Source organism: Heptranchias perlo, chromosome 1, assembly GCF_035084215.1.
Source record: "Heptranchias perlo isolate sHepPer1 chromosome 1, sHepPer1.hap1, whole genome shotgun sequence".
Classification (NCBI taxonomy): Eukaryota; Metazoa; Chordata; class Chondrichthyes; order Hexanchiformes; family Hexanchidae; genus Heptranchias; species Heptranchias perlo.
Window position 1 is genome coordinate 87,941,246 of NC_090325.1, and position 24,399 is coordinate 87,965,644.

General features: G+C 45.4%; 1 protein-coding gene across 1 annotated transcript in view; it reads left to right on the forward strand.

Moving 5' to 3' along the window:
* Window positions 1-24,399, forward strand: part of gabrg1 (gamma-aminobutyric acid type A receptor subunit gamma1) — a 182,357-nt gene that overhangs the window by 124,394 nt on the left and 33,564 nt on the right. The window contains exons 4-5 of the mRNA XM_067988234.1: window positions 14,390-14,610; window positions 22,398-22,480. Of these exons, the coding sequence (XP_067844335.1) occupies window positions 14,390-14,610; window positions 22,398-22,480 (304 nt within the window). The remainder of the gene's footprint in view (window positions 1-14,389; window positions 14,611-22,397; window positions 22,481-24,399) is intronic.

The window sequence follows — 24,399 nt, forward strand, 5'->3', positions numbered from 1 at the left end:
AAGATCATGGCTGATCTGATCCTAATCTCAAATCTAAATTCATGTCCAATTTCCTGCCCGCTCCCCATAACCCCTCATTCCCTTTACTTCTAGGAAACTGTCTATTTCTGTTTTAAATTTATTTAATGATGTGGCTTCCACAGCTTCCTGGGGCAGCAAATTCCACAGACCTACTACCCTCTGAGTGAAGAAGTTTCTCCTCATCTCAGTTTTGAAAGAGCAGCCCCTTATTCTAAGATTATGCCCCCTAGTTCTAGTTTCACCCATCCTTGGGAACATCATTACCGCATCCACCCGATCAAGCCCCTTCACAATCTTATATGTTTCAATAAGATCGCCTCTCATTCTTCTGAACTCCAATGAGTAGAGTCCCAATCTACTCAACCTCTCCTCATATGTCCACCCCCTCATCCCCGGGATTAACCGAGTGAACCTTCTTTGTACTGCCTCGAGAGCAAGTATGTCTTTTCTTAAGTATGGAGACCAAAACTGTATGCAGTATTCCAGGTGCGGTCTCACCAATACCTTATATAACTGCAGCAATACCTCCCTGTTTTTATATTCTATCCCCCTAGCAATAAAAGCCAACATTCCGTTGGCCTTCTTGATCACCTGCTGCACGTGCATACTAACTTTTTGATTTTCTTGCACTAGGACCCCCAGATCCCTTTGTACTGCAGTACTTTCCAGTTTCTCGCCATTAAGATAATAACTTGCTCTCTGATTTTTCCTGCCAAAGTGCATAACCTCACATTTTCCAATATTGTATTGCATCTGCCAAATCTCCGCCCACTCACCCAGCCTGTCTATATCCCCTTGTAGGTTTGTTATGTCCTCCTCACTCTCTACTTTCCCTCCCATCTTTGTATCATCTGCAAACTTTGATATGTTACACTCGGTCCCCTCCTCCAAATCGTTAATATAGATTGTAAAGAGTAGGGGACCCAGCACCGACCCCTGCGGAACACCACTGGCTACTGGTTGCCAGTCCGAAAATGAACCATTTATCCCAGCTCTCTGCTTCCTGTTAGATAACCAATCCTCCACCCATGCCAGAATATTACACCCAATCCAGTGATTCTTTATCTTGAGCAATAATCTTTTATGTGGCACCTTGTCGAATGCCTTCTGGAAGTCTGAATACACTACGTCCACTGGTTCACCTTTATCCACCTTGTACGTTATGTCCGCAAAGAACTCAAGCAAATTTGTCAGACATGACTTCCCCTTCGTAAAGCCATGCTGACTTTGTCCTATTAAATTATGTTTATCCAAATGTTCTGCTACTGTCTCCTTAATAATAGACTCCAAAATTTTACCCACCACAGATGTTAGGCTAACTGGTCTTTTTTTTTTATTATTCATTCACGGGATGTGGGCGTCGCTGGCGAGGCCAGCATTTATTGCCCATCCCTAATTGCCCTCGAGAAGGTGGTGGTGAGCCGTCTTCTTGAACCACTGCAGTCCGTGTGGTGAAGGTTCTCCCACAGTGCTGATAGGAAGGGAGTTCCTGGATTTTGACCCAGCGACAATGAAGGAACGGCGATATATTTCCAAGTCGGGATGGTGTGTGACTTGGAGGGGAACGTGCAGGTGGTGTTGTTCCCATGTCCCTGCTGGTCTTGTCCTTCTAGGTGGTAGAGGTCGCGGGTTTGGGAGGTGCTGTTGTAGAAGCCTAGGCGAGTTGCTGCAGTGCATCCTGTGGATGGTACACACTGCAGCCACGGTACGCCTGTGGTGAAGGGAGTGAATGTTTAGGGTGGTGGATGGGGTGCCAATCAAGCGGGCTGCTTTATCTTGGATGGTGTTGAGCTTCTTGAGTGTTGTTGGAGCTGCACTCATCCAAGCAAGTGGTCTATAATTTCCAGCCTTCTGCCTACTACCCTTTTTAAATAAGGGTGTTACATTCGCAGTTTTCCAATCTGCCGGGTTCTTTGCCGTGTCCAGAGAATTTTGGAAAATTATTACCAAAGCATCCACAATCCCTCAAGACCCTAGGATGTAAGCCATCAGGTCCAGGGGATTTATTCGCCTTGAGTCCCATTAATTTCCTGAATACCAATCCCTTAGTGATTTTAATCGTATTAAGCTTCTCCCCCCCCCGTAGAGCCCCCTGTTTATCCAGTGTTGGGATATTCTTCGTGTCCTCTACCGTAAAGACTGAAACAAAATATTTGTTCAGCATTTTTGCCATCTCCATGTTTCCCACCATTAATTTCCCGGTCTCATCCTCTAAGGGACCTACGTTTGCCTTAGCCACCCTTTTTATATACACTTGCTTTCAATAATGAACCTACTCAGAGCTTTTTAAAATTGTACCCCATTTTTCATCTGAGGCTGGTTGCCAAGGGAACTGTAAATGTGCACAACCTGTATAGGAACTATGGATTTCCTCGCCGGGTATCCTTCCCTGTTTATAGGTTCTTAAGAAGGATCAAAGGAAGAATGCAAGACAAACGTGTTTACACCTTTGGTGCTCAAGTAGGCCTCCACCAGAATTCTCTAGATTCTGGAAAGTTCCCAGCGGATAGGAAAACCGCAAACGTAACACCCCTATTCAAGAAGGGAGTGAGACAGAAAGCAGGTAACTGTAGACAAGCAAGTTGCGATGAGGACACAAAGGGCTCGATTTTACCGTCGGGTTTCCTGTGGGTTTCCAGCGGGGGGACCCCGAAAATCCCGATATCCAGTCATGTGACCGGATCGCGCCACGATCCCGACCACTTCCGGGTTCCCCGATGACGTGCGGGGCTGCGTGCGTGGCCCCCGCTGGTGGGAATCCCGCAGGCAATTAAAGCCAGCGGGGTTCCACTTGAGTGTACTTACCTTGCTTGTTGAGGTCATTAAATGAGCTGAATCAGCTGTCAAAACAGGAAGTGTGGGATTTTACCTTCAACGCAGCCAGCAGCCTGTGGCAGCTGCCAAGGTGCACTCCACAGGGGTGGGGGGGGGGGGGGGGGGAGAGAGCCCTCACCCACGCAGGAGGCCACCGCGTCACATAGGGCAACCCCTGCCCCCCACCACCCCCAGCCAAGCCAGAGGACAGACCGACGCGAAACCGCAGCCCCAGTCCGAGGAACCACCCACCTACCCTGCACAACCCCTCAGACCAACACCTGCCAGATGGGTGGTGTGTGGACACCCTCGGAGGACGAAGAGCATGACCAGCCCCAGCAGCCTCGCAGTCCACGCCGTCCGCTGCAGAGACGTGGAGCCCCCCAACACGGTGCTGTTGCACGCCCACCTGCACAGCAGGAGGGAGGGCAACCGCAGAGAGAGATGCGTCGCGGAGGGCACTACCCTCGCCACAGGGTCCACAGACCGAGGCGCAGCTCCCCGGACCTCTCCGAGCAGCAGTGCACACGGAGGCGCAGATTCACTCGACATGTAGTCGTGGAGATCTGCAGGCTCTTTCATGCCGAGCTGCTCCTGGCTGGCCCCAGCACCATCTGCTTACCTGTCGCTGCCAAAGTCACCACTGCCCTCCACAACTTCTCCTCCGCATCCTTCCAGGGTGCAGCCGGATACACCGCCGATGTCTCTCAGTCGTCTGCGCGGACGAGCCCTGCAAATACACCTGCACCTACTCTGCAGTAACACAATGGGTGACATCAATGGTGGGTCCTCATAGTGATACCCAGGAGCGGGCATTATTGGACACAACAGACAGGATTCGCGGAGACATGGCAGTGGTGGTGCCAATATAATGTGTGATGTTTGTTGCTCTGAAATTCAATATAGGTAACACCCATGGCAAACCCTCAGACACCCTTGTGCATCCCCTTCATGCTCACGACACGTTTGCTTTACGCTGCCTACTGCACATATGTGATGCATGCCCTGTGGCTGCAACACAGGTGGTGGCAGGTTGAGTGAGGCTGGCCGTGAGGGAGATGCACGAGAGGGTGAGTATGGGATAGAGCCATGAGATTGTGTGAGGATTGGGTTGCGTGGTAGTGGTGGGGTGAGTACTGGCGAGGTGAGTAGGTGCAGGTAAGATGAGGATGGGGTTTGAGTGGGTATGAGGGGTGATGTGACAGAGTAGTGTTGGCGGTGCCGAAGGAGATGTGGGGTGGGGGCAGTGTTGTGGCAGACGGAGTGTAGGGGAAAGACTACGTGTTCTCACTGTGGCTGACTTACTGCGGTCATTGGAGCGCCTCCCTGCACTGTATGCAGGTGGGCGATATGTTGGTGGCGCAGGTGACCACCTCTGCCACCTCGAGCCAGGCCTTCTTGGTGGCAGAGGCAGGCCGCTTCCTCCCGCCTGCCGGGTGGGAGATCTCTGTCCTCCCCCTCCTCCTCACCTCATCTGATGATACCTGGGGTGAGGCATCATTAAACTGGGAGCAGCCTTCCCCCTGGGCTGCTCCATGCTGTAATTTGTTCCATTGGTTGCAGCATCTGTCAGTGGAGGACTGCCCCTTTAACTAGAGAGCCTCCAGCTGACAGATCGTACTGCGCATGCGCAGTCCGCCCGACGCGCAGATCAGCAGCGCGGAACCCGGAGGAGCAGGTAAGTGGCTCCAATTAGTGGATTGCCTGCTACGATCGCGCAGGCAACCCACTAATTTCACCGGGCGCGGAGGCCACGCACCCGAAACCCAACCCGCCGGAAACCTGCAGGCCTGCTAAAATCAGACCCAAAGTGTCTGCAAAGGGATATTGGCAGGTTAAGCGAATGGGCAAAAATTTGGCAGATGGAATATAATGTGGGAAAATGTGAAGTCATCCACTTTGAGAGGAAAAATAAAAAAGCAAAATATTATTTGAATGGAGAAATACTACAAAATGCTGCGGTACAGAGGGATCTGGGTGTCCTCGTACATGAAACACAAAAAGTCAACAGACAGGTGCAGCAGGTAATCCAGAAGGCAAACGGAATATTGGCCTTTATTTTTAGGGGGATGGATTGTTAAAGCAGGGAAGTCATGCTACAACTGTACAGGGTGCTGGTGAGACCACACCTGGAGTACTGAATACAGTTCTGGTGCCCTTATTTAAGGAAGGACATACTTGCATTGGAGGCAGTTCAGAGAAGGTTCACTAGGTTGATTCCGGGTATGGAAGGGTTGTCTTATGAGGAAAGATTGAACAGGTTGGGTCTATGCTCATTGGAGTTTAGAAGAATGAGAGGAGATCTTATTGAAACATACGAGATTCTGAGGGGACTCGATAGGGTAGATGCTGAGAGGATGTTACCCCTCATGGGGGAATCTAAAACTAAGGTTTTAATAAGGGGTCGCCCGTTTAAGACGGAAATGAGGAGGAATTTCTTCTTCCAGAGGGTCGTGAATCTTTGGAATTCTTTACCCCAAAAAGCTGTGGAGGCTGAGTCATTGAATACATTCAAGGCTGAGTTAGATACATTTTTGATCAGCAAAGGAGTCAAAGGATATGGGGAAAAGGTGGGAAAGTGGAGTTGAGGTAAAAATCAGATCAGCCATGATCTCATTGAATGGCGGAGCAGGCTCGAGGAGCAGAATGGCCTACTCCTGCTCCTATCTCTTATGGTCTAATGGTCACCAGTGTACACAGGCCAAGGAAAGCATGCCCGGATATACCCCAGGACATCTATATGCAGAGTCTTACGATTGTTCAAGGAGGCCATGCGGGGACTATGCTGTGTATGGCAATCAGGCCTAGAAACTACTTTCAGGACAGGGACTGCTATGTCAATGGCCATCAAGATGACTACTGCCATAAATACTTATGCCGCAGCTATTCCTCTGCTGCAGGGCACTCTGCATAATCAGAAATCTGTGTCCGAGCAAACCAGTGGGCAGCGATGGAGATGCTGAAGCTTTGCAGCATAAGGTATTCTCCCCAAATACCTTATTGTGCCTCATCCCAACTGCTTCTCCTTTGTATCAGTGTATTGTGCATGTCTCCTGCTTCCTAACCATGTATTCCTTCTAAGTATTCTCCCAATGGAAGGAGGAAGTGATGTGTCAGTGTCTGCCTCTAGGGATGGAGGTGGTCCAGTATCTCCTTGTGCTGAGTCAATTACAAACACCACTAGTATTGATGCAATGGCTGCACTATTTGCACTATTTGACACACCTGCAGTTAATTGATGGGGCAACTGAGTGGTATGAATGCATATTCATCCTGAGAAACATCTGCATCATCTGGGCCAGCTTTTGCTATTCCTCTGCTGCAGGGCACTCTGCTTAATCAGAAATCTGTGTCCGAGCAAACCAGTGGGCAGCGATGAAGATGCTGAAGCTTTGCATTCTGGCTGCTTCAGTGTGATTCCCCAACATGCTGGAGCCAGGCAAGAATGATTGCTGTAGGTTGAGTTAAAATCTTTAGATCCCCAGTCAGAAAATTTGTAATGGAAGCTATGCCTGAACTTAGGACTACAATTAAAAGGGGCTCCATTACAGAGGGCCCTGGACTGGCCACACTCTCCTCGGTGTCTGTAGCTTGGTCATGCAGTATTGCAGAGATATGGATTGGGGCCTCCACTATAGACGCCCTCAATCTGTCAAGACTGCTTGCCACACATTTTGAAATGACAATTGCATGAACTGTTTATAGGCAGGCCTTGTGAGGTCTGAATCTCTGGGCTCAGCAGCTGAAGGAGTCCTCTGGTTGCACCAGTTCCACATGCAATTGCTCCTTCTCCCTTGTGCTTCATTCTTCATCAAGTTCTTTCTTCTGAATGTACTAACTGACTTTCCTGGAGTGGACTGGTGCTTACTACTGTAGGACTGGGTGAGACATAGGGCTGCCAACCCTCCAGGATTGACCTGGAATCTCCAGGAATTAAAGATTAATCTCCAGGACGCTGCTGCGAGCAACCCAGGAGAAAAATCATCAGGGCATTAAAAAAGAATTGTGTTTTTTTCATTTTCATTGAACACTTTTGCTTATTAGTTATAAAAATATTGGAGATGGAGAAAAATGGCTGTTTGACTGAGAGTCAAGAATCACCCAATCGGGTAATGAAGTGTCTGTCTGTTTCCCAGTTGGCATGGGAACGGTGGTGCGCCTTGAGGATGGATATGTTGGGTGACCAATGGCGGGAGCGGGAGGCGGGGCAGTTGGGGGTGGGAGGTCATGTGACGAAACATCCAGGAATACGTCCAAACAGAGCTGGCAACCCTAGTGATACAACGTACTGTGAGCTGCTTGTTTAAGGCTAGCTACCTCCTGCTATCTCGTGCCCCTGACACCTAGAGGAGCAGAAGAAGAACCTATTGTACAATGCTGCCAGTAAGGCACCCTATGAAACAGAGCTTACTTAGCAAGACATTGTATTGTGTTGTGCTGCAGTGTATGTTGGTGTGTGAGGGATTGAATTAGTCAGTAAATAAAGTGATGAAGAATGAAAAACAAAAGATCAGCTTGTGGGAGACCTCCTCCACCCCAGGCCCAGAACCTCCAGAGCATTCTTTTCTTAAGAAATGAAGGTTCCTATTATTTGTGGCCTTCTCCTGCAAGGAGATATAAAAAGGGACATAAATTGGAATAAGAATAGGAGGGATGCATGTCACCCAGCTGGCCAGCATAGGAGACACCTTAGTAAGTCTATGAACGTGCAGCTTGCTGATAACCTGTGTTGGCATGTGCTTGGTATTTGCCATATTTAATAGGTCAATGGGTAAACATATTGACATGATAGCAATACAGAGTGCTCTGGTGAAACATGGCCATCTCTGTGTTTTGGAAAGTACATAAACAGTTGCTAGATTTTCTATGTATTCTCCCTCCGTGATGCTGCACCAAGCTGGCAGTGAAATGCTTTTAAGGTTCATTGTTAGACAACGTTGTAGATTAAGCAACATAAAAGCACAATTATCTTGGCAACCTTCCTGAGAGCAGCAAATTTCTTCCTTAAATAATGCCATGGGATCTTTTACTCCACCTGAACAGGCAGATGGAACTTCAGTTTGCAACAACAACACGCAATTATATAGAGCCTATAAAATATTCCATTGCCCATTACAGAGGCATACGGAAAAAAATGAACACTGAGCCAAAGGAGGAGATATTAGGAGGGGTGGCTAAAAGCTTAACATCTCATCAAAAAGACAGCACTTTTGACCTCAGAGCTGCACAGAAGTGATCCTTTATTATGTGCTCCAGAGTAGGGATTGAACCTATGACTTTTTGGCTCATTGGCAAGAGTGCTACCACTGAAGCAAACAATGTGGGTTGGGACATGCTAATTTCACCTTTGGAAATTCCTTCCTTTTGTCATCATGGATGTATAATACCATTTATAGAATGCTGCAATTTTTACTGGTATTAACTTACTTGCTACATCCTTGCAAACATTTATCTGTGCAGTTTATTGAATATATTTTTAACAACTATGACTTTCATTTATCTCCGTATATGTCCTGTACTGCGATTTTACAGTAATATTCTCACCTTTCCTTTGTACTGTTTAAATCATATAGCTTCTCATGTGTGGATGCAGAGCTCACATAGTCTGACATATAGCCACAGGTGTTGTGTCTGAATCATATTGGAGGGCTATTCCTTCACGGCAAAAAGCTCCACCTGACACGACATTGTGAGAAAAATGGCCTTTTTGAACTTGTTGATCGGCGATTTCACAGAACTACGTGCAGTCCATAGCTGAATTAAACTTGTCATTTGTGTCGGTTAAGTGGCTCATTAGCTTTTTGTTAAATGTTAAAGGATACATTGTGATTTTTTTTTCACAGTTGCATTTTGCAGCATTGCTTGCATTCCTGCCATTTTCTTAGCAGGTCATAAAAATGGGAAATAGGGCATTTAATCTATTTTTAGTTAAGAGGGAAATAAGAGGCACAAAGGGCCCGATTTTAGCAGGGGTGCGGGTTCTCGGCGGGTGGGCAAGCGGGCGCGTGAGTAACACGCCCGGTGAAATTAGTGGGTTTCCCGCACGATCGTAGCAGGCAACCCACTAATTGGAGCCACTTACCTGCTCCTCTGGGTTCCCCGCTGCTGGTCTGCGCGTCGGCCGGGCTGCACATGCGCAGTAAGATCTGTCAGCTGGAGGCGCTCTATTTAAAGGGGCAGTCCTCCACTGACAGATGCTGCAACAAATAGCAAAGATGACTGCATGGAGCAGCCCAGGGGGAAGGCTGCTCCCAGTTTAATGATGCCTCACCCCAGGTATCAATACATGGGGTGAAGAGGAGGGGGAGGACAGAGATCTTGAACCCGGCAGGCGGGAGGAAGCGGCCCGCCTCTGCCACCAGGAAGGCCTGGCTCGAGGTGGCAGAGGAGGTCACCAGTGCCACCAACATATCGCCCACCTGCACACAGTGCAGGAGGCGGTCCAATGACCTCAGTAGGTCAGCCACAGTGAGAACACGTAGTCTTTCCCCTACACTCCGTCTGCCACATCACTGCCCCCACCCCACATCTCCTTCTGCACTGCCAACATTACTCTGTCACATCACCCCTCATACCCACTCAAACCCCATCCTCATCTTACCTGCACCTACTCACCTCGCCAGTACTCATCCCGCCACTACCACGCAACCCAATCCTCATACAATCTCATGGCTCTATCCCATACTCATCCTCTCGTGCATCTCTCTCACGGCCAGCCTCACTCAACCTGCCACCACCTGTGCTGCAGCCACAGAGCATGCATCACATATGTGCAGTAGGCAGCGTAAGGCAAACGTGTCATGAGCATGAAGGGGATGCACAAGGGTGTTTGAGGGTTTGTCATGGTTGTTACTTCTATTGAATTTCAGAACAACTCACATTACATATTATATTGGCACCACTACTGCCATGTCTTCGCGAATCCTGTCCGGTTTGTGCAATAATGCCCGCTCCTGGGTATCACTATGAGGACCCACAACTGGTGCCACCCATTGTGTCACTGCAGAGTGGTGTAGGTGTATTTGCAGGGCTCTTCTGCGCAGACGACTGAGAGACATCGGCGATGTCCCCGGTTGCACCCTGGAAGGCTGTGGAGGAGAAGTTCGGGAGGGCAGTGGTGACTTTGACAGCGACAGGTAGGAAGATGGTGCACGGGCCAGCCAGGAGCAGTTCGGCATGAAAGAGGCTGCAGATGGCCACGGCTACATGTCGAGTGACTCTGAGCCTCCGTGTGTACTGCTGCTTAGAGAGGTCCAGGAGGCTGAGCCTCGGTCTGTGGACCCTGTGGCGAGGGTAGTGCCCTCTGCGACGCATCTCTCTCTGCGGTAGCCCTCCCTCCTGCTGCACAGGTGGATGTGTCACAGCACTCTGTTGTGGAGCTCCACGTGTCAGAGGTGGACGGCGTGGATGGCGAGGCTGGTGAGGCTGGTGATGCTGTTCGCCCTCCGAGGAGGTCATGACTGCAGCTACGGCGGCCCCCATGCGGAAGATGTACATCTGAGGGGGTCCGCAAGGTAGGTACATGTCTCCGGACCCCGGGGTAAGTGTGCAGGTTGGTGACTTTGACCGTCAGGAGGAGGGTGGTGGAGGCCAAACTTTGTCCCAAGTGACAGAGTGGCCTCCTGCAATGGGTGAGGGTCTCCCCCCCCCCCCTATTAAATGGACCTTTGCAGCTGCCACAGGCTGACAGCTGCAACACGTCCATTCGATCTGGGAGTGTTTCCCTCAGTGTGGGAAACAGTCCCATGTTGATCCAAAATCACACACAGTCCCTTAATCAGGTCAGTTAATGACCTGAAATAGCTACATAAATACTCTCAAGTGGCATCCCGCTGGCTTTAATTGCCTGCGGGATTCCCACCAGCAGTGGCTGCGCGCGCACGCCGGCGTGTCAGCGGGGAACCCGGAAGTGGGCGGGATCGAGGCGGGATCCGGTCGGGATCCTGGATTTTACGATTTTCGAGGCCCCCCCCGCCGAGAACGCACCCGATAGCGGGTGCTAAAATCGGTCCCAAAGTGTTTCTGACCTTGAATAATTTCCTAATTTATATTACTTCTTATAAATATATATCCTTGATGTAATGTAAAAAAACTGGCCTCATTATGAAAACCTTTCCTAAAATATGCAACATAAGGACCACTTAGATTTATGTTGTATATTTGTTGTGGAAATTCATGATATGCCATTATAAACACTCTTTTGGAGGATTTTTAATCTTGTAGTCTACAGAAATATTCCATTTAATTTGGAGGGGAAAAATATTAATTTCATAAGTGTATGTCATTTACTAACTTAAAAAATTTAAGATTTAAATGGGTCTAAGGCCTTATAAAGATGCAAAGGGCAAAATTTACAGTGCGGCCTTACAATTCCCATGGACATGCTTCTTCACTGTAGGAGGGCGGGCAGAATGTCCACCCATGGATAGCCTGCCGGAATATGGCTGCATTGAAAAAGTAGGGTGAAATCCCAACAGAATTGTGCCCTGCCCCAAATTCTGGTCGCCGTCGGCCAACCTGTCTGCTCTTCGCCCTTCATCAGGCCAGAATTTCACTCACTACACTTGTGGCTAGATGAGCATCAGTCCTTAACTATTCAGCACCGAATTTTGCCAGTACGCAAAGATCTATTCCAATATGGGAGAACTACCGACTATTTGATAGTAATATAAACTGGATGGGCTTAGCTATTGCAAGTATGTGTTCATTATCCTGCAATAAAACCTCTTTTTTTTAATCAAAGACTGTTCAAAATAAGAGTGAGAATATTCAGCACAGTCCCAAGGAAAAACATTGCTCTGTGGGGCTTCAGGGGCACACTGGTTTCCAAATTAGCCATTGTGTGCTCTTTTTATCTATTTCTTCCCTTTTCCGATGAAATCCAGAAGAGCTTTATGAATTTCAATTGCTTCCCTTGAGGTTACACAGAACACAAGTTTATATGGAAAAAAATGTCCTTGGAATTCCGATGGCGTTCTCCCAGTCTCCTGACGTAACTTTTGCAGGAGATCGGCAGAACCCCCGGAGAAGTGATCTAAATGGTTGAAAACAGCTGTTTACACCGTTCCTCAGGGGGTTCCGCTATTCTCGGCAGAATTTCAGGGCCAATTGCATGGAATGGAGGCTTGTACCTACAAATGGGTACTTCACAGCATTTTATATATTCAGATTCCCTGTGTTACCAGGCCTTTTCCCAAAACTACTCTGTTGCAACCACGAGAAGATTTGTAAGATTTTGTTTGGGTATGTCTCAGTCTTTGATTGCACTGCCCCCTGGGACATGCTTGGCCTACATTCAGCACTTTTGTAGTGATACAGATGAGAACAGAAACTTAGCAGGACTGAGGATTGAACCTACATATTATTACGACGGTGGAACAAACCTGTTGCAGTGCACTTCACCACCACTCCATTTTAATTATATTGTTCATAGTATTATTATGTTTCTGCAATATTCTGAGGAAAAATTGTTCAAAATGGCACTGCAGTTAAAATGACCAATTCCCTCCACCATTTATAGTTATACAATATTTCTTCTAAAGAACCATTATCTTTACAGATATGTGTTTTGCAAGCCTTTTCTCTTTGTTTGCCTATCATAGACATGTGATGATATCATGCCAAAAAGGAGCCATTAAGTCATGTCACTGCTTGGCAGTATCACTTTAAATAATTGATACAAAATAGTGAAAGGCCAGCAGTAACCCTTGCATGATATATCACGTGATTTGAAAAAAATTAAAAGCGATTATAAACATTGCACCACTGCTACAATCCCTCAGAAGTTGTATTTGTTCAAAAAAGTTGGCTGCATTTGGTGACACCACTATTCCCGGCTAGAATGGAGATGACTGGGTAATTCCCCCGTCAATCACGCCTGGAGACCACACTGTTTTAAGTGACTGGGATTGATGTTACGCACATAATTTGTATGCAATTATTCTCCACTCACTGCATTTTGCTGGAGAAATCACTCTACTTTCATTGGGAGAAGTTGGGTGCGGTTTCCGTCATGAGTTCTGTTTACCGAAGTTCGTGGAGACTCTATAAATAGACTCTGTAGACTGTTTTCTGTGGTGTGCTGTTTAAACAGACTCTGTTGGCTGAGTAAGTAGGCTTTGTTGCTGTGAACCCTGCTGTAAGTCCCGCCTCGCCTCCAACTCATTGGCTGACGCTGTGGTGTCAATAGACACACTAATAAAAAGTTGGATTAATCGTTATTGATGATAGGGATCTGAAGACCATTATGTCTCCTAAGAGGACTGTACATTGCATTGGCAGAGTATATTGCACTATGCTTGTTGTCTCTTTCTATTATGTTACCCTGCAAAAATCCAGCATCTGTAGATTGATATATAGTACAATCTTTGAACCCAACAAATAGCACTACTGCTGTTTAACGACATGCATGGCTGTTTCTGTAATTACTTAAATATTGACTTTTGAATAACTGCAAAGTCCTGGAGACATCAGAAATAATTGTAGGGGACATTGTTACAGCTCAGCGGCAGAGACTCCAAACCCTGAAAACTGATGGGTGTCTCTGGGGCTTGACTTCCTTTCTGCTGCAGAAGACACAAGTCTTTAAACAGATTGTGCTCCAGTCACCCATGTACGGTTTCATTTGTTTAAATGTTTAAACATTTACAGATCAGAGATTTTCATCCTACCACCTATTGAGAACTGGATGTGCGGTCGTGAATATGGTCTGAAGAGTACATCAATTAGCATAAAAACAAATTAATAATTTACATAAAACTCACTGCTCTGACCTTCAGATGTCTCTCGTGCTTGTTGCAGGGTCAAATTTAGAAACTAGCAAGAGAAATAGTATAGGTAGACAGGATCTATCAGAGACATTTGCATGCTGCCACCACAAATGAAATCACAGAGAGCTGATTAACAGAAAATGTATTGAGAATTCCTGCTTTATATGTTCCCAGTCTCATAAGTGATCCACAATGAAATAGGACACATTTACAAATCCATAGTGCCTCTGGGTGCATCAAGGTTGTGGAACGACTTTATATTTGTCGCAACATACATGTATATTGATTCACAAATATTATATATGAAGTAGATTCTGTCCAGTTATTGAGGTTTGGCCATGTTCAAATTTTTCCCATGTTTCTGAACAGAATGCTAAGAATTATCTTTACACCTTTCATTTGCAGTCACAATATTTAATGTTGGCTTTGTGAAAACTCTTTGGAATAATCTTTAACAGTGGTTTCCATTTGTTGGTCGAAAAAGATTTTTTTTACAAGTGAAATATCAACCTTATTTCTCAGGACATTTTGGTCTTGACATTGCTCTCAAGTTAGGTTCAATGCTGGAAGGAGGTCTGTGCAGAAGACTTGTCCATGGCCTTTTTAGTGATGTGCTGGAGTTATTGATCTGCTGTGAATATCTGGGCAATTCTGAAGCATTGAAAATGCTGCAATGGTGTAACTTATTAATGGATTATTCACAGCAAATGTATTTCAAAGTTTGATAATGAAAAATGTTAAAATAGCTGGTATATGTAATGTAAATTTCTGCTTATTTTCTTCAGGAATATACAATTGACATATGTTTTGCACAGTCTTGGTATGATAGCCGACTGAAATTTAATGGTACAATGAAGGTTCTTATGCTAAATAGTAACATGGTTGGCAAAATCTGGATCCCAGACACATTTTTCCGAAACTCGAGAAAATCGGATGCTCACTGGATAACTACTCCCAATCGTTTGCTACGAATCTGGAATGATGGAAAAATACTGTACACACTAAGGTAAGGCAGTTGGATGAAATGCTCAATTGCTGTGGATCAACCAGTTAGTTGGGAATGCTGCATTTCCATTTCCTTCTAGTTAAAATGAAGAACTCAGAACTGACACCAACGCTCAGGGTTTTTAAAAGTGTTATGGGCCATTTTGGTTGTAAATTGGTGTCTATTTGGAGCAATGCTGAATCTGTTAGCAATCATCTGACTTGTGGTTTTACATGCGTACTGGTAAAGAATCTATTTATGCACTAAAACTCTTGCCAGCAACATGACTTTAAATATTCATTTTTAAGTGGAGGGTTTCTTTCATTAAATGTCATTGACTGGGGAATTAGTGTGAAGGGTACCATCCCAATTCCGTTCCTGAAATTCTTCCAGAGTAAAAAAAAGTGTTAAAATCCTTATGTATAACTGACTAAGCTGACTAAGTAAGGTTTGCAGTAATCTTTAAGAGAAAAATACTACTGGATCTGGTTACAAAACCCTATGTTTTGTTTTTCAAATGACTTCAGTTCTTGTGGCCGATTATACATTAACTTAGTTTATTCCAGCAGGTTCGTTATCAGTATGCCTGTAAAACCAGGGAGATTGCTGATGCACACAAGCTGGTATGTACAAAATTTATTCTATCTTTTCCTACTTGACAGAGGATGGAACATCAATGTTTCTGTGCTCTCAAAGTGGAAGCAAAGATTTGCAGATGATTACTCACAAAGAAAATAGTGAATTGAAAAAAGTGTGCTAAGGCACTCATAAATGTCCCCACTGTTCTCTTCATAGATGATGGTGCAGGAGCCATTGGTCCACAGCAGGAGCCAGAGTAGCACAGAGCACCCAGCATTGCTAAGTGCAAGCACATAAACCAGTGGTTTGGAATTTAGAGAGTGAGGGACACAAAGAAGTGCTTAAAGTTGCACAGCAGATTGGTGAGCAAGGGCAGAAGAGACAGAGGTTGATGAAAGGCCAGCAAGTGCAGGGTGAAGGGCAGAAGAGACAGAGGTTGATGAAAGGCCAGCAAGTGCAGGGTGAAGGGCAGAAGAGACAGAGGTTGATGAAAGGCCAGCAAGTGCAGGGTGAAGGGCAGAAGAGACAGAGGTTGATGAAAGGCCAGAAAGTGCAGGGTGAAGGGCAGAAGAGACAGAGGTTGATGAGAGGCCAGAAAGTGCAGGGTGAAGGGCAGAAGAGACAGAGGTTGATGATAGGCCAGAAAGTGCAGGGTGAAGGGCACTGACACAGGCTGCCCTGTTTATATTCTTGGACTGTCTTCCTGCATTTCAACAAAGGCTTTTTGAACACAAGGAGCATGTGGATAAATCCTTTGACTGCATACCTGTAGTGATAGAAGGGATGGATCATCAGTTATCTTGAATGGCATCTGCTCGTGTGGGGCACCAATGCTATTGGCAACTCCAGCAGCCAATGCATTAACCCACGGCATGGAGTCCATCAAAGAAGGTTTGCAACCATCTGTCAGGGAGGGATTCAGAAGCCTTATAAATGTGTACTCTTCTGTCCTCTGGGAGATGAATGTGAATCCTGAGGAGATGCCCTCCAGCAGCAGGATGCTTCAGAGCACTGGGCAGCTGAGGGACAAAGATATTGCATGAGCTCTTTGCCAGTACCAGCAAAAATGACTCCTAGGCACACATCCAAAACCAGTGACCCCCAGCAATTTAAATACAGGAGACTCCTGGCACTGATGAAAGGACATCAGTGGTTGTTGCCATTTAGAGGGAACAATACAGTCACCATCATCCTACTGGCATTCTGGCTGAGATTAGCTAAATCAGCACAGATCAGAGGACAACTTGGGACCTTTTTGGCCTATATGATTCAGTACCATACTGGTGCTATCCACTCAGCCACCAGGAGAGCTGCATGAAAATATTTCTCTAGATTTATTATCAGTCATTCTCTTAAAGAATGAATGTAATTGATATTTTGATCTTTAACAATAAATGGGATTAATATTTTATAGAAGTTGGGTTTAATATAATACACTCGAGATTATGTTATGGGATACTAACAGGTTAATATTTGCATTAAGATAGTAAAGTAGCACATTCGCCTCTGAGTCAGAAGGTTGTGGGTTCAAGTCTCACTCCAGAGACTTCAGCATTAAATCCAGGCTGACACTCCAGTGCAGTACAGAGGGAGTGCGGATAAGATGTTAAATCAAGGTCCCGTCTCTCCTCTCAGGTGAACGTAAAAGATCTCATGGCACTATTTCAAAGGAGAGTAAGGGAATTCTCCCCAGTGTCCTGGCCAATATTTATCTCTCAACCAACATCACTAAAACAGATTATCTGGTTATTATCTCATTGCTCTCATTGCTGTTTATGGGACCTTGCTGTGCACAAATTGGTTGGCGCGTTTACAACATTACAACAGTGACTTCACTTCAAAAGTACTTCATTGGCTGTAAAGCACTTTGGGACATCCTGAGGTCATGAAAGGAGCCAAATAAATGCAAGTCTTTCTTTCTTTTAAAGTTTGTAAACAATTTTACAACACCAAGTTATAGTCCAGCAATTTTATTTTAAATTCACAAGCTTTCGGAGGCTTCCCCCTTCGTCAGGTGAACGATGTGAAATGAAATCCTCGAAATGAAATCGCATTTATAATTCACAGAACAATGCTTTGTGAGTACAGACAGTTTTTTCAACTGCCCGTTGCCAAGGCAATCAGTGTGCAGACAGACAGGTGTTACCTGCCAGGTCTCACAGAATATACAAATCACCAAAAAAAAACAACAAACGCCAACATTTTCATGCACAAGTTCGAGCAGGACTTCTTCACTGCACAAGACCTCCAACCAACACTATACACCAGATACATCGACGACATTTTCTTTCTATGGACCCACGGCAAGGAATCACTAAAGAGACTACACGATAACATCAACAAGTTCCATCCCACCATCAAGCTCACCATGGACTACTCCTCAGAATCAGTTTCTTTCTTGGACACACGAATCTCCATCAAAGACGGGCACCTCAGCACCTCACTCTACCGCAAGCCCACGGACAACCTCACGATGCTCCACTTTTCCAGCTTCCACCCTAACCACGTCAAAGAGGCCATCCCCTATGGACAGGCCCTGCGAATACACAGGGTCTGCTCAGACGAGGAGGAACGCGATGGACACCTACAGACGCTGAAAGACGCCCTAGTAAGAACGGGATATGACGCTCGACTCATCGAGCGACAGTTCCGACGGGCCACAGCAAAAAATCGCATAGACCTCCTCAGGAGACTAACACGGGACGCAACCAACAGAGTACCCTTTGTCGTCCAGTACTTCCCCGGAGCGGAGAAACTACGCCATGTTCTCCGCAGCCTTCAACATGTCATCAATGAGGACAAACACCTCGCTATGGCCATCCCCACACCTCCACTACTCGCCTTTAAACAGCCACCCAACCTCAAACAGACCATCGTTCGCAGCAAATTACCTAGCTTTCAAGAGAACAGCGTCCACGACACCACACAACCCTGCCACGGTAACCTCTGCAAGACATGCCAGATCATCGACACAGATACCACCATCACACGAGAGGACACCACCCACCAGGTGCATGGTTCATACTCCTGTGACTCGGCCAACGTTGTCTACCTCATACGTTGCAGGAAAGGATGCCCCAGAGCATGGTACATTGGCGAGACCATGCAGACGCTGCGACAACGGATGAACGGACACCGCGCAACAATCGCCAAACAGGAGGGTTCCCTCCCAGTCGGGGAACACTTCAGCAGTCATGGACATTCATCCACCGACCTTCGGGTAAGCGTACTCCAAGGCGGCCTTCGAGACACACGACAACGCAAAATCGTCGAGCAGAAATTGATAGCCAAATTCCGCACCCATGAGGACGGCCTCAACCGGGATCTTGGGTTCATGTCACGCTACACGTTACCCCACCAGCGAACAAATGTTATCTGTTTTTAATATAACGGGTCAGTTGCTGTCTTTTCTATGTTTCTACCTCTCTATCTCTGTTTTTTTTGTTTGTTGTTTATTTTTGGTGATTTGTATATTCTGTGAGACCTGGCAGGTAACACCTGTCTGTCTGCACACTGATTGCCTTGGCAACGGGCAGTTGAAAAAACTGTCTGTACTCACCAAGCATTGTTCTGTGAATTATAAATGCGATTTCATTTCGAGGATTTCATTTCACATCGTTCACCTGACGAAGGGGGAAGCCTCCGAAAGCTTGTGAATTTAAAATAAAATTGCTGGACTATAACTTGGTGTTGTAAAATTGTTTACAATTGTCAACCCCAGTCCATCACCGGCATCTCCACATCATTTCTTTTAAAGCAGGGAATTTCGTACAAATGCATTAAGAATGTATAAGCTCGTATCCCATGTAATTATTTCAAGTTGTCTGTGTTCAGATTTGTTCATTGTAGTTGTGGAAAATATTAGCTACTTCAGAAAAAAAATTACAAAAAAATGATGCTATGTTGAAATTAGGACTCAGAAGGTTGTTGAAAATTTCAGCAGGAGTTGGAAAGTGGCACACAAAAATTAGTACAGTCGTGTCGTGGTTCTGGTTCTGCACTAACAAAACTGAGGTTGACTTCAAACCTTGCCGTGGCAAAATGTGCAATTGAAATTAATAAATGTGTTAATTTGCGGGTTAGCACCAGAAAAAATGCCCATGAAAGCTACAGGAACCTTGTAAAATTGCTACTGGTTTGCTAACGTCCTTTAGGGAAGGGAATCTGGAACCCCTTATGTGATCTAGCATACATTACATGGTTAGCTCTCAATGTCCTCTTGAAGTGGGCAAACAATTGTTATCAGAGCAATAAATGTGGCATTGCTAGCATTGCCCTCATCCTGAGAACAAATAAAAAATACATAAGTTTCTAATTAAAGTTGTTTACCTTACCTCCTTACCGTACCTTACCTAAGAAAGGATATACTTGCCATAGAGGGAGTGCAGCAAAGGTTCACCAGACTGATTCCTGGGATGGCAGGACTGTCGTATGAGGAGAGATTGGGTCGACTCGGCCTGTATTCACTCGAGTTTAGAAGAATGAGAGGGGATCTCATTGAAACGTATAAAATTCTGACTGGGCTAGACAGACTGGATGCAGGGAGGATGTTTCCCCTGGTTGGGGGGGACCAGAACGAGGGGTCACAGTCTCAGGATATGGGGTAGGACATTTAGGACTGAGATGAGGAGAAATTTCTTCACTCAGAGGTTGGTGAACCTGTGGAATTTTTTACCACAGAAGGCTGTGGAGGTCAAGTCACTGAATATATTTAAGAAGGAGCTAGATAGATTTCTAGACACAAAAGTCATCAAGGGGTATGGGGAGAGAGCGGGAATATGGTATTGAGATAGAGGATCAGCCATGATCATATTGAATGGCAGAGCAGGCTTGAAGGGCTGAATGGCCTATTCCTCCTCCTATTTTCTATGTTTCTATGTTTCTATGTTTTCTATTTCCTCTGCCCTATTTAGTGATCTATTCCACGTCAGTGTAATTCTTCATGTGAGGAGATTGAAATAAGAGGGGTAATTTTACAAAATCATATTCCTGGTAGGCAGCCTTGCCTGTCAGTTGTGCATATTGCAAATTCAGGCACATGTTCCTTGTGATTTCCCATCCATAATGCCCACTGGAACTTAGTTTTGTGAAATCACCTTTGAGTGGTACATTGAGTTGTCTCATTGGTGTATAATTTCTGTCAGGTTCCACAATTTCCTGCCATAACTTGGGCAGAAGATTGGTTGAAACCCCAAGAGATGTGTCGTCAGTAGCCGTTTAAGCCTTTTCTTAGGGCTTCCAGCTGATTTTCCGCTGAAGTTACGATGGGAGATCAGGGTACCCCCATGGAAAGTCTACCGCATTGTCTTTTCATCTCTGGAACCTGTGTTAACCTGTGTTTTAGGTGTCAGTCATGGCTCAGTTGGTAGCACTCTCACCGCTGAGTCAGAAGGTCATAGGTTCAAGTCCCACTCCAGAGACTTGAACACATAATCTAGGCTGACACTTCAGTGCAGTACTGAGGGAGTGCTGTCAAAGGCGCCATCTTTCAGATGTGACGTTGAACCAAGGCCTCGTCGGCCCTCTCAGATGGATGTAAAAGACCCCATGGCACTATTCAAAGAAGAGGAGGAGAGTTCTCCCAGGTGTCCTGACCAATATTTATCCCTCAACCACCATCACTAAAACAGATTATCCAGTCATTGTCTCATTGCTGTTTGTGAGACCTTGCTGTGCATAAATTGGCTGCCGTGTTTCCTACATTACAACAGCGACTACATTTCAAAAAACAAGTACTTAATTGGCTCTAAAGCTCTTTGGAACATCCTAAGGTCGTGAAAGGCGTTATATAAATGCAAGTTCTTTCTCTTTTTTGAGAAGCGTCTCCTTTCTTTGCTGGCTTTAAGTATCTATGTACAGTGAATTTGCCCAGTCCCTAATGAGAATCAATTTACTTCAGAGAGCTGATTCATAGAGTTTCCTCTCTATCTTTCCAAGAAGCAGTTGTTTACATGAAGATAATTACAGAACATGAACTGCAAGATTTATTTGAGGCCCAGGGAAAGCTCTATGGTGCTAGTAATCTGGTCCTTGAGCAGTGGTGCAGGTGTTAGCACAGTTCAGGCTTTGTGCACCTGTGTAGCAATGAGCTGACCTCATCTGATAACAGGTGGTCACCTCATTTGAATAATATTTTGGTGCTCCAGCATGTCAATCATGATGTGTTGGGAGCACCAGAGATGATATTTTGGCTGCCAACAACCAGTGAAGGGGGGAAAGAGTGTGGATCGAGGTAACTCAAGGTAGGAGTGGTAAAGGGGCCGCCAGGTAGAGGTGTCAGGACTTTGTGGCCTCCCCTACAGTTCTGGAGCATTGGTCAGGTGCTCCAGTTGCATCTTGCAGCATCCCCTAAGTTTAATCCTTTTTGGGGCTCTAATGAGCATTCCTGAGCACCCTTCACATTAACCGACTGCACTGGGCCATACTGGGTGCCTCAGGCACTTAGCAGGCTGCAGGCGTCTCCATCCAACATTCCACAGTGTCTGACATTAAATTATCAGCCCCTATGAGTAAATCTATTGGTATTTATCCATAGTTATTGTCCCATTCAGTAGTAAAATTATTCTTTTAAATTTCTGCCGAGACTATATAAATTTAATATATTCATGAGGCTATGTCACTGTGACTCTAAAATGGCTGTTCCATGACAATAGTCACTGTTTTAAAAGACCTGCAACACAGGTTGTGGTCTTCTTTGGATTGCTTCTGAATAGGCTGGGGTTGTTTTCTTTGGAACATAGGAGGCTGAGGGGAGATTTAATTGAGATGCATAAAATTATGAGGGGCCTAGATAGAGTGGACAGGAAAGACCTATTTCCCTTAGCAGAGGGGTCAGTGACCAGGGGGCATAGATTTAATGTAATTGTTAGAAGGATTATAGGGGAGCTGAGGAAAAATGTTTTCACCCAGAGGGTGGTGGGGGTCTGGAACTCACTGCTTGAAAGAGTGGTAGAGGCAGAAACCCTCATCACATTTAAAAAGTACTTGGATATGCACTTGAAGTGTCGTAACCTACAAGGCTGGAAAGTGGGATTAGGCTGGCACAGATAGGATGGGCTGAATGGCCTCCTTCTGTGCCATAGATTTTCTATGTTTCTAAACGTCAACACTACAGTCAATTTAACAAAATAACATTTTCATTAATGTTCATTTCAAATCATTAAAATTAATGTTAACTTTGAATTACAAAATTGATCATTTTGTTTTTCCCTTTTTATTTGCCACATTAGGTTAACCATCAATGCTGAATGTTATCTTCAGCTCCATGACTTTCCTATGGATCAACATTCGTGCCCTCTGGAATTCTCAAGCTGTAAGTGTTGCATAATGTACAACTTTGCTTCTAATGCAAAATAATTTGGGATATATATAGTGCTATAATAACAGCAAATTACTAGGAGGGTGCATACAATAATCAATAGACCATTATCTTCAGTAAATAATGGCCTGAATGAACTTGATGGTACATTGCAGCCTTGTTGTATGCAGTGATCCTTCAAAGCACCATCAATCAAATGCAGCTGTATTGTCTTAACATGTTAGCTTCCTTCACGCTGGTCTCTCTGCCTGTGACAAAGTAGTCTATCTAATCTAATGATTCCCAAAATGTATTGCAGCGAGAAAAAAATGACGAGTCTGTTTCTGATAGTTATTTTAGAATAGTGTGAATAAAGCTCTGCTATTTAGTACAAAGATTTTAATCAAATCCTTTCAATTTCTGGAAAGTAATTTCTTCTCTTTTTTGTTTTTTATGAATCATGTGAACAAGATTTTCTCATGATTTAATATTTAGAAGACTTCTGTCAAACTCTTTTGATTCCTGGAAGGCTAAATGTATAATTTACAAATATTAAATTTTTTAGAACAAACAGGAATGATTTTATTCTGGAAAAAATTGTGATACAGCAATAATCCTGTGATCTGCAGTTGCATAAAAATAATTGATTTAACTGAACATTTCAATCAAATCATTGTGGTTCACTTGCAACTACTACATATTTTAAACATTCTACATGTGGGCAACAACTAATAGAAAATCCTTGACTTTGTCTCTTGATTATATCTGAATTTTCTGCCTGAGTGGCTATGTTCACCGTTAAATACTTGTGTTATGTCTCATTATTGTCCATTGTCACTGTTCATCATCAGAGAGAAGAGAGGGGGGCAGGGGAAAGGGGGAGGACAAAATGCTATGGGAAAGGTAACAGGGAGGAGATAGAGGCAGGACAAGGGGGGAAAACCAGTAGGTTGTGAACTAAATCTTCCATCTTCCAATTCTCCTCCAACAAACAGACAGCAACAGGGAGGCGTTAACTAAAGCTCTGCACGCCTCACACAAGGAATTACCTCTTGGTTGGTGTGTGGGGTTCTGTGAGTTATACCTTCCCTCTCCTCTGGTCACAAAATTTGTCTCCATGGGGAATGGGTTGTGGTGACCTTAATTTTGCCATCCCAGAGGCCGGAAATTCATCTCCCTCCCATTCTAGACTCAGGAAAATACTTTTCATGGAGATGGGGGTAGAGGGTTGATGAGTAATACCTACCCTTATACCCAGCCTCTGCCGCATACTCATTTGGCGGGGGGGGGGGTCAAATTTGTCGATGGGTTGAATGAAAGGGGAAGACCATGGCTGAGTGCAGAGAGCAGTGCGGCTTTTCAATAGTTAGGAAGGAGGAAGATACCAACAACGGGGAAGGTGGACTTCAGGGCTGGGTAAGAATGTGTTTGTTCAGGAGCAGGGTGGCTGCGAAGGTAATGTTTTGGGGCAAATGCACTAGCCTGTGTGCCTTGGGAAGATTTTTGAAGTCGGGAAAGGGAAGGCTTTGGGCTTTTTTAAAAATTCGTTCATGGGATGTGGGTGTCGCTGGCAAGGCCAGCATTTATTGCCCATCCCTAATTGCCCTTGAGAAGGTGGTGGTGAGACGCCTCCTTGAACCGCTGCAGTCCGTGTGGTGAAGGTTCTCCCACAGTGCAGTTAGGAAGGGAGTTCCAGGATTTTGACCCAGCGACGATGAAGGAACGGCGATATATTTCCAAGTCGGGATGGTGTGTGACTTGGAGGGGAACGTGCAGGTGGTGTTGTTCCCATGTGCCTGCTGCCCTTGTCCTTCTAGATGGTAGAGGTCGCAGGTTTGGGAGGTGCTGTCGAAGAAGCCTTGGCGAGTTGCTGCAGTGCATCCTGTGGATGGTACACACTGCAGCCACCGTGCGCCGGTGGTGGAGGGAGTGAA